The sequence below is a fragment of the Bombyx mandarina genome, chromosome 05, assembly GCF_030267445.1.
Source record: "Bombyx mandarina strain Sakado chromosome 05, ASM3026744v2".
In the NCBI taxonomy this organism is placed as follows: domain Eukaryota; kingdom Metazoa; phylum Arthropoda; class Insecta; order Lepidoptera; family Bombycidae; genus Bombyx; species Bombyx mandarina.
Window position 1 is genome coordinate 11,960,319 of NC_143212.1, and position 16,962 is coordinate 11,977,280.

General features: G+C 36.5%; 1 protein-coding gene across 6 annotated transcripts in view; it reads left to right on the forward strand.

Moving 5' to 3' along the window:
* Window positions 1–16,962, forward strand: part of LOC114251376 (cytosolic carboxypeptidase 1) — an 81,414-nt gene that overhangs the window by 7,789 nt on the left and 56,663 nt on the right. For 2 of the 6 annotated variants that reach the window (XM_089727790.1, XM_089727792.1), the window contains exons 3-18: window positions 5,375–5,457; window positions 6,309–6,399; window positions 7,119–7,196; window positions 7,694–7,861; window positions 9,716–9,847; window positions 10,374–10,517; window positions 10,893–11,090; window positions 11,558–11,816; window positions 12,467–12,714; window positions 12,803–12,998; window positions 13,198–13,320; window positions 13,556–13,676; window positions 13,758–13,965; window positions 14,354–14,526; window positions 15,266–15,403; window positions 16,728–16,906. In XM_089727790.1, coding sequence (XP_089583916.1) covers window positions 5,375–5,457; window positions 6,309–6,399; window positions 7,119–7,196; window positions 7,694–7,861; window positions 9,716–9,847; window positions 10,374–10,517; window positions 10,893–11,090; window positions 11,558–11,816; window positions 12,467–12,714; window positions 12,803–12,998; window positions 13,198–13,320; window positions 13,556–13,676; window positions 13,758–13,965; window positions 14,354–14,526; window positions 15,266–15,403; window positions 16,728–16,906 — 2,539 coding nt within the window. Of the gene's footprint in view, window positions 1–5,374; window positions 5,458–6,308; window positions 6,400–7,118; window positions 7,197–7,693; window positions 7,862–9,715; window positions 9,848–9,917; window positions 10,050–10,370; window positions 10,518–10,892; window positions 11,091–11,557; window positions 11,817–12,466; window positions 12,715–12,802; window positions 12,999–13,197; window positions 13,321–13,555; window positions 13,677–13,757; window positions 13,966–14,353; window positions 14,527–15,265; window positions 15,404–16,727; window positions 16,907–16,962 lie in introns of all 6 variants that reach the window. The other 4 variants (XM_089727787.1, XM_089727791.1, XM_089727789.1 and 1 more) reach the window with 4 other exon arrangements.

Consider the following 16,962-nt stretch of genomic DNA (forward strand, 5'->3'; position numbering starts at 1 on the left):
CGAAAATTGCGCGGACAGAGTATGAAATTTTCCACACTTATAGAGAATATAGAGAAGAAGTGCACAATAATAATATTTTTTTTAAATAATGCATAAAAGTTACATTAAATCAATAAGGAAAACATTACACACACTACATACTATGGATTTGAGGCACACACGCATGCATACTATTTATTGTCAAACTTTTGTTCTTGACGTCTGTTGTCAAATTGAGAATAGATTAAACATTGTTTGTCTTTGTTAATATTTTTATAGTGTAGTCTTGGCGAAATTTTTGATTATAGAAGTATAAAATACAATCATAATAGTGTACAAACTTACAATTCCAATTAATTATAGTCGAATTTCGACTACTGCGGGACCTCTAGTTTCTATAAATCAAGTTCTGCCTTAAAACCGGTCACTCCGACATCAAATTCAAGGGCCCTATTAAACATTCTCTGTAGGGACATTAAATTTTTTTTCTTTATCAAACAATAGCGCTGCGCTGGGTGGTCCCATGCACATGGGAAATCCGTTTAATTGTAATTGTAATGGGTTTTTTTGACGGCTGCATTGTTTTGAAGCTAGCCCGCCTATAATAATTATAAATGTAACATAAACATAGCAGAAACTGTGGAGACTCTAAGAATCACTATTTCTATACTTAGAGCAGTCCACCGAGTATTAAATAAACAGGATTATCCGTTTATTGGAGATTATGAAAATTGTTTATGTATCTACGTATGTTTGTAAAAATTAACAAAAAAACTTCTACAGCAATTTTACTGAAACTGTATACGTTGAAACAATTGTGATTATAATAAAAAAAGAATAGATACATATAATAATAATAATAAAGATAATAATAATTTCTTTCGCCAACTATAGAATCCGATACGGTGAGCTCAATTGAAAAATTTAACTATGTATAATTTGTAGTTATAATCAATAAACTAGTGAATATACTTAGTCTGGCCATAAATACTGTTACAATTAAAAATAAACAAATTATTACATTTGAATTTGGAATCTGTCATTTTTAGATGATTGCTCATTGAGATTTCCCATTTTGGCGCCAATTTACACATTATAGTTTCGTACAGTTTGGTTTAGCTCGAATAATTCAATCAATTTCTTTTATAATCTTTAATCAGCCCGGTAAATAACCAGAGCCTCTTCGTCCACTAATAAAATTTAGAACGAGCCTATCAAAATATCAGCATCTCAATTCGCTATTTTTAATTTAAATTATTTGTATTTTATGTGTATACATACATATATTACAGTAGTATTGGACGTGGATAATTTATTTGGCAGCTGCGAACACGGACATGTTTACAATTTTCTTGCTGGCATCGTTTTCTTGAGTGTTGAATGTTGATACGGTCAAATGTCACAAATTATTGTAGGCTAAGCGACACATCAAAAATTATTGATCAAAGAGAAACGTCATTTTTTTTTGCACATGAGAAATGTTTCCTGTCTCTTTATTGACTTCTCATACTCTCATCTCATCTCATTCAACCATCTACGCAATAAAAAAAAAAAAAAAAAAAATACTCATTTTATCGAGTAGTGTGTTACATTATTTCTTCTTTTTTTTTTCATCAACACCATTCCGTTTTTATTAGGCGTCTAATTTTCCATTTTTATTGGGTATTTAAATTAAGTCTATGCAAACATTCGAATTTATATATACATTCTTAAAATATGCAAACACCACACGAAAAAAAATTTAAAAAGTTATTCACACTTACTACATAAATTAATAATATATTCGTAATGTTAAATTGTACTTGCCTATAGATCCAGTCGTACGTCAAATAACATTGTTTTTTAAATTTAAACAGCAACCAAATTGGGCGAATGTAAATTCATTAGTCGCGCATCAGCTTTTTAAAATACTGACGCTGTTCTACAGAAAACATTGTTTTTAGAAGATTTTAGACGGACGACGGTTCGTGCACGCGGATTGTACGTTTCTCATCGAGATAATAGTTTTTTTAATCTAAAGAGTACCCAAATTGAGCGGATGTAAATTCATTTCTCGCGCATCAGCTTTATAAAATACTGACGTTGTTCTACAGAAAACATTGTTTTTAGAAGATTTTAGACGGACGACGGATCGTGCACGCGGATTGTACGTTTCTCATCTAGATAATTGTTTTTTTAATCTAAAGAGTACCCAAATTGAGCGGATGTAAATTCATTACTCGCGCATCAGCTTTATAAAATACTGACGTTTTTCTTCAGAAAACATTGTTTTTAGAAGATTTTAGACGGACGACGGATCGTGCACGCGGCTTGTACGTTTCTCATCTAGATACATTAGTTTCCAATGTGGGATTATTTTATAGGACGATTTTTGTTGTAAAAAAAAATTGTACATTAATGTATACTGGTTTGCATTAGCAATTAACGATCAGCTGTGATAAAAATGTTCAAGGGCAAGGGCATATTAATAGGTAGGTTAATGTAATTGTTTAATGTATTATATTGTGAATCAATTTTTTTCCTTACATTATTCGTTAGATTAGTTTTTGTTATTGTGTTGTTTTGTCATAATTGTAAGGAACATTGTTATACAAATTCAGCACTATATGTCTTGTTTTGTCGTGCGCACATAACTTATGTTGCAAGCCAGATTTTGTTTCTTTTTACTTGTGTGTTTTTATGTATCTTTAGCTTGTGATGTGTATTGCGAGCCTAATAAAAAAAAAAAAAAATCAAATGTCAAACTTTTGCGTAGCTAAAAATGTATTTTATAACATTGAAAAATATGATTGTAGTGCCAGTATCGATTTTGTGACGTCCAGAGATTAGATAGAGATTTTTCCTCATAAGCTTGTTTCCCGAATACAGAGATCGTAAGAGGACCGAAGAGGAGGTTTCGATTACCGATCAGAAAGGCACTTACATCTTTGCGTTAGCTATTTGATATTCGATGTCTCATACGTACAAAGAAGTACACCGTATGTATTTGCTTACTTCCAGAGTCCATAGTAAATCCTAGCTTGAACCCGTTAGCGTATAACGTTAAAGATGTACTTTTTACCCAATACTGAATACATGATAGCGGTAGGCAACGGCTTGGCTCTGCCCCTGGCATTGCTGAAGTCCATGGGCGACGGTAACCACTCACCATCAGGTGGGCCGTCTGCTCGTCTGCATACAAGGGCAATAACAAAAAAAAAGTGATTCCGATTTTTTTCTCATTAACGTCCGTCAAACTTCGGTTTTCACATGGACAATGGAAACAAACTCGTTCGTGATACTCGCGTGCTAACGCTGGCGCCCGGCCAACGAATCGACCGAGACGGCCCGTCATTGTCACCGTAGCAACTTGCCCCGAGCCTTGCCCCCCCACTACGTCGATCACCGCATTATTCGAATGTTCGAATGTTCATAAACAATTGTGTACTTGACATTCTTAATGCACTACTGCTTCCGTATTGTCTGCGTTTACCAAAGTTTTTAAATATTATGAGGGCAGTAAAATTTTAAGCGATTCCATAATTATGTCTGCGTAATTAATATTGGTTTCGTATTATTGTTTTTTTTTTTTAAGTTGCTTTTGAGGGCAGACTAAATTACGACCCGGCTGGTGGCAAATGATAACCGCTACTCACGCACATGGATGGCAGTAATGCCAGGAGCAGGAGAAGGAGGAGGAGCTGCCTTTTTGTATTTGACTTACTTGTAGTAGTGACTTTTGAAGTCGTCGTGGCCTAAAGGATAAGACGTCCGGTGCATTCGTATGTAGCCATGCACCGGTGTCCGAATCCCGCAGGCGGGTACCAATTTTTCTAATGAAATACGTACTCAACAAATGTTCACGATTGACTTCCACGGTGAAGGAATAACATCGTGTAATAAAAATCAAACCCGCAAAATTATAATTTGCGTAATCACTGGTGGTAGGACCTCTTGGGAGTCCGCACGGGTAGGTACCACCGCCCTGCCTATTTCCGCCGTGAAGCAGTAATGCGTTTCGGTTCGAAGGTTGGGGCAGCCGTTGTAACTTTACTGAGACCTTAGAACTTATATCTCGAGGTGGGTGGCGCATTTACGTTGTAGACGTCTATGGGCTCCAGTAACCACTTAACACCAGGTGGGCTGTGAGCTCGTCCACACATCTAAGCAATAAAAAATAAAAAAAATTATGATTTATTAAATAGCAGGAAACTACGTTTGGAAACAGTATCCACAGTTATATTTTTTTTAAAACTGTCTCAAGCAGTGAACATTTGAAACATTAAATAATCGCACGGAAATATTTCATGCTACCCAGTATAACATGAAAGTAGATTAACATTGACAACGTTTCAAGGCATCCACATCTGTTTACACACGGCAAACGATTAATCGGATACGTTATTTACGAAGATTGTATTTTAAGATGGAAAGAGCACTGGACGGCCTCCGTCGTCCGCCCCAATTGATTCTGAACAAAAAGTACCAAAGTATCTTAATGCTACAAATCAAAATAGTGGTTACACTTTTTTTTTCGACTTTATTACGAGTTTGCAAAATACGAAGTAGCTTAAAACTCATACCATAAACTCCTTACATACAAGACGTAAAATGCCTGTGACATGAATCTTAAAAAAGTATATATAAGAATTTTATTATTAAAAGAGATAGGCATAGTTTATTAGCCATTAACGATACGACATGCATTTTGTCGTTAAACATTAGGATGCGTATTTGTATGTACTTAACTTTATAACAAGGTGCCACGCGGCGCCCTTGTTAAAAAATCTCAACACATATAAAATTACTAATTTAACGACCGTCTGGTGTAGTGGTAAGTGACATGGTCACTACACAAGGGGGTCGCGGGTTCGAATCCCGCCAAGGAAAGATATTTGTATGATAAATATAAATGTCTTTTCCAGGGTTATGGATGTATATTAAATATATGTATGCGTATAATAAAAATCTTACATTTATTTCCGCTATCTGGTACCTGTAAAACAAGTTCTTTACGAACTTATCACGGGACCAGTTAACGTGGCGTGATTGTTAGTAAATATTTATTTATTATTTATTTACTAAGCATACGCATTCAATGAAAGTTCTTATAGCTAGTTTATATTGTCTAATAAGGACTGCTGTTATTTTGTGTAAAAGTCAATTTTGAAGAGATTAAGATTTTCTATTATTGTTCAAACACTGTCTCATTAGGACTCAATGACTCGCTTCCTGAATAAATGCCATAATTGACTAAAACACTAAGTGACCATTTTTTAATTCTACAATAATGTATTGAACTAGGTATTGCATTTGTTTGTGTCTGTTGACAGTAAAAGGTCAGTTCGCTTATTGATGTCGAATCGATTCTGCGGGTCTTTTTTTTATTTATTTTTTTAATTGCGTTCTTTTGCAGACAAACAGATTCGCCAGAGTACATTGGATAAACTATGGAATAAACAGTCTGGTGGGATTCAGATGCTTCTTTCTATTTTGGAAGTAAGTTTTGAAATTTTAATGTTACTGTGTGGAAAAATAAATGTTTCTGGTTTTTACACCATATTTATTATTATTATTTTGTTTTCGTTTTTATTGTAAAAATCAATAGTGTGAGATTCGTAAGAGGAGTTATGAAGTTGTCGTAAATTAAAGGATAAGACGCCCGGTTCATTAGTATCGAACGATGCGATTGTGCCCGCGTTCGAATCCCGCATGCATATACGAATTTTTCTAATGAAATCCGTAAGGATTCGTCCATTAACAATTCTTTTTTTATTGCTTAGATGGGTGGACGAGGTCACAGCCCACCTGGTGTTAAGTGGTTACTGGAGCCCATACACATCTACAACTTAAATGCACCACCCTCCTTGAGATATAAGTTCTAAGGTCTCAAGTATAGTTACAATGGCTGCCCCACCCTTCAAACCGAAACGCATTACTGCTTCACAGCAGAAATAAACCGGGTGGCGGTGCCTACCCGCGCGGACTCACATGAGGTGTACCTAACACCAGTAAAATGTTGACGAATGACCACCACGCTGAAGGAATACTGTTAAACTCACAAAAATTATAATTTGCGTAAGTAACGGTGAAGGTATCACCACTGCCTATCTCTGCTAGGTTTGAAGAGTGGTGAAGCCGTTTTACTGTAAAACTAAAGCTTAGAGCTCAAGTCTCAACTTGGATGGCGGCATTTACATTGTTAATGTGTAGTTGTAGTATTGTTGTGTGTGGACCGTGAGCTCGTTCACCTCCAAGGAAAAGAGGGGAAAAAATAGTATAATTTACGTGATTAATGAATTTTAATTTGCAATTCAATTCATTGAAAATCGCTATTTTATGTTTGATAGTCTTCAAGAGACACTCCAACTTCGACCTATGTAACGGCTATTTTGAGGGAGACGCTATGCTTGAAACAAGGGAAAGGAAAGAAGTGTGCAGGTACTTGAACATTTAACATATAGCACTTAATATTTAATATTAAAATGGTAAATACTGTCGTTCCAAACAAATTATGTATATCTATTTGATACTAGCTGACCCGGCAGACTTCATAGTGCCTCAATCGATCAATAAAATACCTAAATTTTGTATAAAATAAACTTAAAACAAACAAAAGTAGTTTTCAAAGGAAAAACAAAATTGTTATTTTTATTTAATTCCGGGCATTTTCATATTTATTTACCTTTTAAACCTTCTCTGGACTTCCACAAATAATTCAAGAACAAAATTAGCCAAATCGGTCCAGCCGTTCTCAAATTTTAGCGAGATTAACGAACAGCCATTCATTTATATACATATACATATATTACATAGTTTAAATAAACAAAAAAAACCTTGATTAGTTTGTTAGCCACCGATAGCCACCGATCGGCACAACGATTTGATCCTGATCAGGATCTGGAGAATATCATCAATATACATAGTCGAAGTCAATAATCATACACTATTAAGGATTATTCATAAACTACTGGTCTGATAATGATAAAATTGAAATGAGACGATATGAGAAGCACGACGTTTCAAGAAAAGTAAAGATTCATCAAAATCGGTTCGTCTAGAAAAAAGTTCTGAAGCAACTCACATAAAAAACTATCGTGTTGATAACTACCTCCTTATTTTGAAAGTCGGTTAAAAAGTACATATTTTCTGGTGTTCAGTCGTTAGTGAATCCGGAAACAAGAAGAAGGAAACCAAAAAGATTGGGAAGGAAAATAAGTTTGGTTTAGTCAAGAAGGGTATGTCGAGTTTGTGGAACAACGTTTGAAAGCTTTTACTAATCACAGAAATTAATAGTCTTCTTATGTAAGCAATATGACTATTGAAAAACCTGGATCACTCATATAAAATTATCTATTCAATTTTCTATCTTAATTTGCACCGCTCTATATTTATGAGACCATGTCACTATTGAGACACCGTGGCATTTCAGTAATCGCTTTATCGAATACACTTTCTAGTCGGTAGCTGTCCTGCCTGCTGACATTTAAGTCGAGCTTATTCAGTTACGGCTCGACATTGGACTACTTTACAAAATGGCCTTGCCGTGAATAATGTTTAGCCATTCGAAGTTCAATTGTCAAGCTACTTTACTACTGGATTAAATCAATTATCTACTGTCGCTTTGGCACTAACACTGAACGCCGCCTACGTTTTTAATGTTTTTTTTAATTGTGTGCATTTGGAATTCAATCCTCACGAATGCTAAACATGGAAAATATTTTGACAATTCCAGCAAATAACCTCGCCCGGCAGCAGTGTGCTCAGCAGTTCATATCCGCGAACGGTACTCAAGTTATCATTCGTACATTATTAGCGACGCACGGTAAACGAGATGGAAATGTTGGCACCGAGCTGATGCTGCAAGATCTTGTGTGGATCCTCGCGGCACTCGCGCCAAAAGGTGAACGAAATTCTGCTCAACTTAATATCTTTAATGAGGTCTATTAACATAATACAGTACTAATAATAATTATCTCAACTTAATATCTTTAATGAGGTCTATTAACATAATACAGTACTAATAATAATAATTTTTATATCTATACTAGCCGTACTCGCCCGCTTCGCTGGGCATTTAAAATTAACATTATTATTTATTGTTATTATTATTAGGGAGTCCAACACTCATATAAATATTAGGCTATCCATTAAGTGCATGGATTTTCTACATCGATACCAAGTTTCAAGTCAATCGGATGCATGGTTTAGTAGTTATAACGGAACATCAGTAAAAACCACTGTAGATTTATATATTAGTATATATAAAATTCTCGTGTCACAGTTTTCGTTGCCATACTCCTCCGAAGCGGCTTGACCGATTTTGATGAAATTTTTTGTGCTTATCCGGTATCTATGAGAATCGGCCAACATCTATTTTTCATCCCCCTAAATGTTAGGGGTAGTCCACCCCTAAATTTAATTTTTTATTTTTTAGACAAAATTTTTAATTTCTATTCTTTTATGATACAACATACAAAAATACATACAATCCTCAATTTTAACCCTTCTACGATCAACCCTTATTTTTTATTTGCTAATTAAAAACTTTAAATTTTTTTGCGAGAATTTTGTTTTTATTTTGTCATGACGTAGAATAAAAAAAATCATATTACTCTGAAATTTTCATCCCTCTACGATCAACCCCTATTTTTTATTTGTTAATTATAAACTTTAATTTTTTTGGCAAGTTTTTTATTTAGTTTTATCATGACTTAAAATAAAAAAAATTATATTACTCTCAATTTTCACTCTTATACGATCAACCCCTATTTTTCCATCCGCAATAAGGTTGCAAGATGGCAATCAAATATTATAATTGTAGTACGATAAATTCTTATTCAGAGTTTATAATTTCAAGTTCCTTTAATTATGATTTTTTTTAAATTGAATTTGATCTCCCGCGCTCGCCGGTCGACCACTGATCAACTATCAATCGATCAGCTATCCCCACCAGGTGTCACCACTGATCCAGCAAACATCACGTAGTAGGGATGGGGACGAAGCCGGTCTCCTGTCTTACTTACTCACTATACATCATAGATTATACACTTAATATATTTGAGAGCTATACAATACTGACGTGTTTTGGGCGACGTCGACAGAATGGAAAGCAGTCGACGTCGCCCAAAACACGTCATCTCGGATCCTCCCGATCCACTAACGGTGCTTCTAGGTACTTCAAGCACCGGTCACCGTTCTCGTCGAACCCGTCGCTTGCGACGAAGGGCTCGACGAGTAAATTAACTCTCAGACACAGCCCACTGAGTTTCTCGCCGGATCTTCTCAGTGGGACGCGTTTCCGATCCGGTGGTAGATTCTGCGAAGCACGACTCTTGCTAGGGTTCGTGTTAGCAACGTCATCAGGTTTGAGCCCCGTGAGCTCACCTACAAAAGTTAGGGTTACGCTGATATAGCTTCTCAAGGCTCTCAGCTTAGGTAGGAAAAAAAAAAAAAAAAAAAAAAACTATACATTTTTATTTGTGTATCAATAGTATGTTCAGTAGGTCTGAGAATCGGCTACTATCTATTTTTCATACCCCTAAGTGAAAAGGGTTGTCCACCCCAAACATTTATTTTTTATTTTAATTTTTTGTTTTTTTGTTTATAATGAGGTATTATGTGGTTAAATGAGGTTTTTATTTCTACAGTAGACTTTCCCTAGAAATCTTATTTAAGGCAACACAACGTTTGCCGGGTCAGCTAGTATTAGTATAGATTGACAAACCCAATTTTAAATATTTAAATGTTTTTTCAGATCCGAAATTCGCAATGAAAATTAGAATGCTGGGATGCGTGAGGACTTTACATCTAATACTAAAAGGACATTTTACTGACAACAAACTCGTTTTTCCCCTTTTGGTAATAATGAAACAACTAGCCAAAAACGGTAAGGCTTTAATATTAATTAAATATAATTTTCGTAACGAAAACATGACAGAGTAACGAATCCATTTCAGCTGTTACGACGTCGATTTTGATTCGTGATGGCGTTATCGGTACCTACGAAAGGGTTTTGGTGAGCCTCGGTTTCATTCCCACGGCCAGACTACGGTTGTGCCTTGATGCCATTGACTACTTCAGCGAGAATAGTTGAGTGAACCACTTTATAAGTGCATATCCATCATGTGTTACGTTATGTAGCGTGAACGTTTATTATATCTGATAGAGATGAACAAAACGGTCACTATTATTATATCCAATGCTAGACAATCATGACACTTAGTAATACACAATCGAATGATGTAACTCACGTAGACAATACACAACAGTCACGCCCACGATATAAACATCCGTAGAGATCACTAGCATTATAGTGTATTTACATGTTGATAGTTAATGTTTTTGGTTCAATGTTGCATGTCGAATGCTCGATGACTATGTCACATGTGAATGACACGTGCATAACTCAGCAGAGGTGTGCTGCATGCAGATCGTGAAGACAGGCCTGTGTAGCGTCCTCCTAAGGGTGTTCGATCGATGGGATCGATACGAAGGTCGAATGAGACTGAAGATATGCGCTCACATACTACAGACGCTACAACATCTGTGTAATATCAGTACGTATTCAGAAAACACCTTAGATATGCGTTTAATGTTTGAACGTTTGGAACCTTTGACACGTTTTTTTTTCTTTCCGAAATATGATTCTGTGCGATATTGACCGAATTCACAATCAATTCAGAAAATGTAATCTGTAATGTAATCAATACTTTTAAAATTTGGTAACCCCCAAAAGCGGTTTTTTTTATTCTTCTTCTCGGTCGTATGCACTCTTGGCAGAGTGGTCGTGGTCATCACTTCGGCTGGTGGTGCGTTTCACCAGACGTAGCCATTCCTCGCGTACCGCGGCTCTTCTTGTGCATTTTTTTAGTATATGAATACGTAAGTGATTTCTATATATTTTTTTCTATAAATAAAAATTGATTTTCCAGAGGCAGGTCGTCGAGCTCTGTGCACTAAGAAACATGTTCAAGCGCTGCACAGGTTCTGTTCGCAATGTCCCGATGAACCGGAGTTTGACGGTCTCCTTGCGAGAGTGTGTTCAGTGATTACTTTATGTCTAAAGCATCAAGCTTTACCAGTAGCTGCCGCTAGTCCGGCTACGTTCAACCTGAATCCAATTTTAAAAGGTAATTAATAAAATAAAATCTCAATAGCAATAATGATAATAATTCTAGTATTATAGCATTCTGTTCCCATTCCACGACGCCCTTCATATGGCCAATGATCGGAGACGCTGGCGGGACATTACAAGGAGCAAAATCCTGTCGAAATATAATGGTCACAACCCTCAGTAGTGAGGAAACGACGCGAGGAGGAGGATAACGTTCTGTGCGCCTGCGCAGTAGTAAATATCAATACAATACCTATCTCTGGCGCGAAGCTGTCGTACATTTTGATATGTAGGATGCAAAATCTACTTCGAGTCTCAAGATGCGTGGCGGTATTTATTTTTATCTTGTATTGGATCCCAATAAACATTTAATTCCAAGTGCGTGGAAAACATGTGTCACCAATTTAAGAAAAAATAATAATTCAAGGTACTTTTAATCGATTAAGCTAATCTTTCCATTTAGCAGACAACTATGTGCTTTAGGTACAAATGCATCATGGCCGTGTCACGAAGACGAGGAAGACGCTGCTAATTCGGATTCCAAAACAGTTAACTCAGATGACGAAGACAGCCCGGATATTGACATCGATGCTATAGATGAATTTCCTGATATAGAATATGATGATGACACAAAAAATGAAAGTATGGAAGTATTGGATAAGATTAATATTAAAAATGGTGATAGCTTGCAAAGCGCCTTATGGATTAATCCTAATGAGAGAGATTTTGAAGACTTAAAAAAGTAAGTTGATATTGTGAAACAGATTAACTCGTCAAACAGATGCGGTCTAAGGTGATTTAAAAGTCATCGTGGTCTAAAGGATAAGACGCCTGGTGCATTCGTACTGAGCGATGCGACCGTGCCGGTGTTGGAACCCATGGCAGGTAATGAAATATGTACTTAATTCGTGTTCAGAAATAACATCCACGGTGAAGGAATAGCATGGCTTAATAAAAAAAAACCCGCCAACATTATAATTTATGTAACTACTGGTGGTAAAGCTTCTTGTGAGCCCGCACGGGTAGGTACCACCACCCTGCCTATTTCTGCTTCTGGTGGTGACATTTTCTTTGTTAACGTGTATGGGCTACGGAGCCCGCCGAACGTCAGGTGGGCCGTGAACTCATCCACCTACCTAAGCAACTAAAAAAACTTGTTGATGAATGAATACAGGACAGAGACAGCAATTCTCCGGTCTAAGGGAAATATAACAAACTGTTGCTGAAAAGAAGTAGATGAATAATCCGGGTTCACTGTTGTCTATTAACTGTTGCCCAGCAGAGCACTATTATTCAACAAAACAGAAAATAATGTTGCAAAAATGAACAAAACACTATTACTTTACTATTTGCAGTATTCTGTTTTTTAGATACTTATCTTATATTTTTCAGGTATTTTATATTCTTCAAAGAATTTGGTTCCTATAATAAGCAAGCCAAGCTCGTTAAAAGCCGGTCCAATTCCCGCGGATCTATTTTAGAAGACTTCTTAATCAACCAAACGTGTTGTAATAGGAACGTTTCCTCTGCACTAAGCCTCTCAATATCTACAGTTTTGGGAACAACATTTGACAACGTATTAACAACATCTCAATTACCTACCTTCACGCAAAGCTTCAATAAGATTCATGAGGTTACTTGTTAGTACAAAAAGATTAGTATTTATTTGCTTTGAATGACCTCACAACAAAGTTAATTCAATTTGATCTAATCCAAAATACATTTTAGCGACAACATCTTGTTCTACTTTGAAGATCCATAAAGACATTTCCAAATATAGTTCGTTTGCCTCAGTATATTGTACAATATCCTCAAGAGTGAAGAGTGTAATACCGTTTGTGAAGGTTGCGTATCCCGACATGACAAGGGGACTGAGCATCACGCACCCAGAGCCTTTGAATAAAATGGAAAGGACAGCTTGCAGGTCATTTTAATTTAAATAGTAATTTGTTTATCAGATACTCTTAAATTAAATGCCGTTAGCTGAAATTAGCATTCAATTTTCAGAAAATATCGTTGATTACATATTATGGTTGAAATTAATGTTAAGCATGTAAATTAAAATCTCATTACTAAGTAATATCAAAATTTACAACTTTTTTTAACATACTTTAAACTTTTAGAGCTAAATTATTATCATGTGTGGACCGAGCAATAAACCCTGAAGCATATATGAATGAAGTAGTTTATGATTTAGACCAGCTCTGTAGCTCAACAAATAATGTCGACGCTGCCACACAAAAAAGGTAATAAATACTTAATACTGAAATTCATATAGAGACGTATGTACATACTAGTATGTTAATACAGTGCTATGAAATCTATAATAGGTACAAAATTCTTTAAGTAAATCCATACCTACCCTCAGAACCGCAACGAAGAAGAAACATTGAATCTTAACAGTAAAAGCTGTTATTAATAAATATGTTAATGTAATATAATATTCACTAATTCCTCATTAAGTGGTTTAAAAATTTTCAGTTGCGAAGGCCTATTACTGAGTAATAATGATGAACAAGAAATAACGAAAGTCAACAATTTCTCTTCTCGATTAAGCTTTGAATCGAGATTTGAATCTGGAAACCTCAGGAAAGCCATTCAAGTAAGCGCCCTAAATGTTTTCATTATCTTGTCATATGAAAACAACAAATCGATGATAATAAAGAATTTTATCATTGAATAGATAGGCCCCAGAGAGTATGAGCTCGTGCTCATGCCGGACGTTAACTCCAATAAGAGACATCAGTGGTTCTACTTTGAAGTACGTAGCATGCAACAGGGAAGACCGTATATATTCAACATCATCAACTGCGAGAAGTCTGACAGCCAATTCAATTTTGGAATGAAGCCAGTTATTTATTCAGTGAAAGAAGCTGTTTTGGGTCGACCAGGTACGCATGAGCCATATCATCGGAAGAGAAACCAAATTGAGCAAAATTTGATACGATTCCTACTATTAGTAGCAGTAACTATAGTGAGGTTTTTATTCGAAATTATTAATGATTACTAGTGTTCATCCAATGATCGAAATTTCAGCATCATTAACACCTTGTTCTCTTTGGTTTTGTAACTGACATTTCAAAGAAGAAGAAAAAACTCATTTCGAAAAAAATATATTTAGAAATGTAATTTAGATTAACATGTAATATTTAGGGATGAACAAAAATACTAAAACATTCTTCCAGAAATAGCTCAACAACCACCCGAATTTTTTTGAGTTACTCGTCGTGACATTACTCTGATTACTCGTATATATTATTATTCAGTCCCATCCCTCAGGTTGGATGCGAGCCGGATCAGATATTTGTTACTACCGGAACAGCTACCACTATGCGAACCAAAAGAGCCACAACAAATGCTACCTGACTGTCACGTTCAACATTGAGTTTCCACATTCCAATGACGTCTGCTACATCGCTTACCACTACCCCTTCACTTATTCAATGATAATGGTAATTTTCGTGGATTATATTTCAAAAAACCTTAATTATTAAATAACTTCCTAAAAGAACTTGAAATCGTCGTGGCCTAAGGGATAACACGTCCGGTGCATTCGTGTTGAGCGATACACCGGTGTTCGAATCCCAGGCGGGTACCAATTTTTCTAATGAAATACGTATACGACTAATGTTCACGATTGACTTCCACGGTGAAGGAATAACATCGTGTAATAAAAATTAAACCCGCAAAATTATAATTTGCATAATTACTGTTGGTAGGACCTCTTGTGAGTCCGCACGAGTAGGTACCACCGCCCTGCCTATTTCTGCCGTGAAGCAGTAATGCGTTTCGTCTGAAGGGTAGGGCAGCCGTTGCAACTATACTGAGATCTTAGAACTTCTATCTCAAAGTTGGTGGCGCATTTACGTTGTAGATGTTTATGGGCTCCAGTAACCACTTAACACCAGGTGGGTTCGTCCAACTATCTAAGCAATAAAAAAAAACAACTACTGATATCGTTACCAAGAAGTGTTGTTATTGTTTAAGCCTTCAAATTTGCAGTTTAAACAATTTATTATAGAACGCTATTTTATTACTTTAAGCCATAACCTGCAAATTTACTGGTGATTATTTGGTATTATTATCTCTAGAACACCATAAGAACTGTCTGCCCATCTACAGCATTAAAAAAATTAAATTCTCTTTGAATATTATTGATAACATTCATTTACATTGTATTTTATTGTGCAGACTCGTATTTGGCAATGGAGCCTGCAGATGCCTCCCGGTTCGTATTTCCGCGCTGAGCCTCTGTGCTACTCTTTGAACAGTAATGAAGTACCCCTTTTAACTGTATCTGCCGAGGACACGCCATCTAATCCAATAGCGGTATGTACCAAGAAAATAAATAGCCTTTCAATATCTTCACAACGTGAAACGAAACGCATATCCTCGTTTTTTATGTTATCTGTGCTTTTTTCACTCAATCACGACTTTGGCGCCTTTTTTATAAATTTTCAATGCCGTACCTATTTTATCTAATTATTACTGTCGGACTAAAAATATATAGGTAACGTCACTTTCACAAAACCCTTTTATTTGTCCCGAGCGTGGACAATAGCTGATAACTCTCATTTTAAATTACATTCAGAAAATTATACAACCATTTTATGAACAATTACTAACCAATAAAGTATTACTTTTGAGTAGTTAATTTATTGACAAGCGTTGACTAACAGACGTTATATCTATTGTCATCGTGGTTTAGAGGTTAGACCGACTAGACGCCTTATGTACTCGTACCGAGCAATGCGACTATTGTACTACCGGTGTTCAACTCCCGCCTACAGGTACCAATAGGCTCATTGAAATACCTTAACTTAAGTTCACGAATGACTTCCACGATGAAAGAATAACATCGTGTAATAAAAATGAAACCCGCAAAAATTATAATTCGCATTTTGTAATGACCGGTGGTACGGTAATCTTAAGCCCGCACGGGCACAGTCTTCCTGCATATTACTGTCCCAAAGCAGTCGTGTATTCCGCTTTGTGGGGTGGGGCAGTTGTTACTCTATATATCATTGTTATGTCTATATGCTCTGTTAACCACTTAACCATCAGGCAGGCCGTAAACTTGTCGTAAAACATATACGTACACGTACGTAAACGTAAGCAACTGTTTTATTTTTATTAATTATATGCTTTATTATATGTATACAGAAAACTTATCATATATAAGCAGAGCACCCACTTCGATAAAACGCCACGACACGAGAACCCTCTCATCGTGGCCGCCGGTAACTGATCCTGCGGACAGAATGGAAACCAGTCGACGTCGCCCCAAAAACGTTATCTCGGATCCTCCCGATCCACTAACGGTGCTTTTAGGTACCTCAAGCACCGGTCATCATTGACGTAGAACCCGTCGCTTGCGACGAAGGGCTCGACGAGTAAATTAACCCTCAGACACAGTCCACTGAGTTTCTCGCCGGATCTTCTCAGTGGGTCGTGTTTCCGATCCGGTGGTAGATTCTGCGAAGCACGGCTCTTGCTAGGGTTCGTGTTAGCAACGTCGTCTTGTTTGAGCTCCGTGAGCTCACCTACCAGTTAAGGTTACACTGAAATAGCCTCTTAAGGCTCTCAGCTTTGATAGAAAGTAAAAAAAAAACAGACCAGTCTTAAACCGATTATTCGTTTCATTTCTATCTAGGATCGTGAAATAGTATTTCTATCCGCTCGTGTCCACCCTGGCGAGAGCAATGCTTCTTGGGTGATGGACGGCACGCTGGGTTGTCTGCTCGGTGACTCTGTGGTCGCGGCTGCGTTGCGGGGCAAATACGTGTTCAAGATTGTACCGATGCTTAACGTCGAAGGGGTACTCAACGGGTGGTAAGTAAAATTAAATTTACTATAACGCGGATTCATGCGGCAGTTAATATATGCCG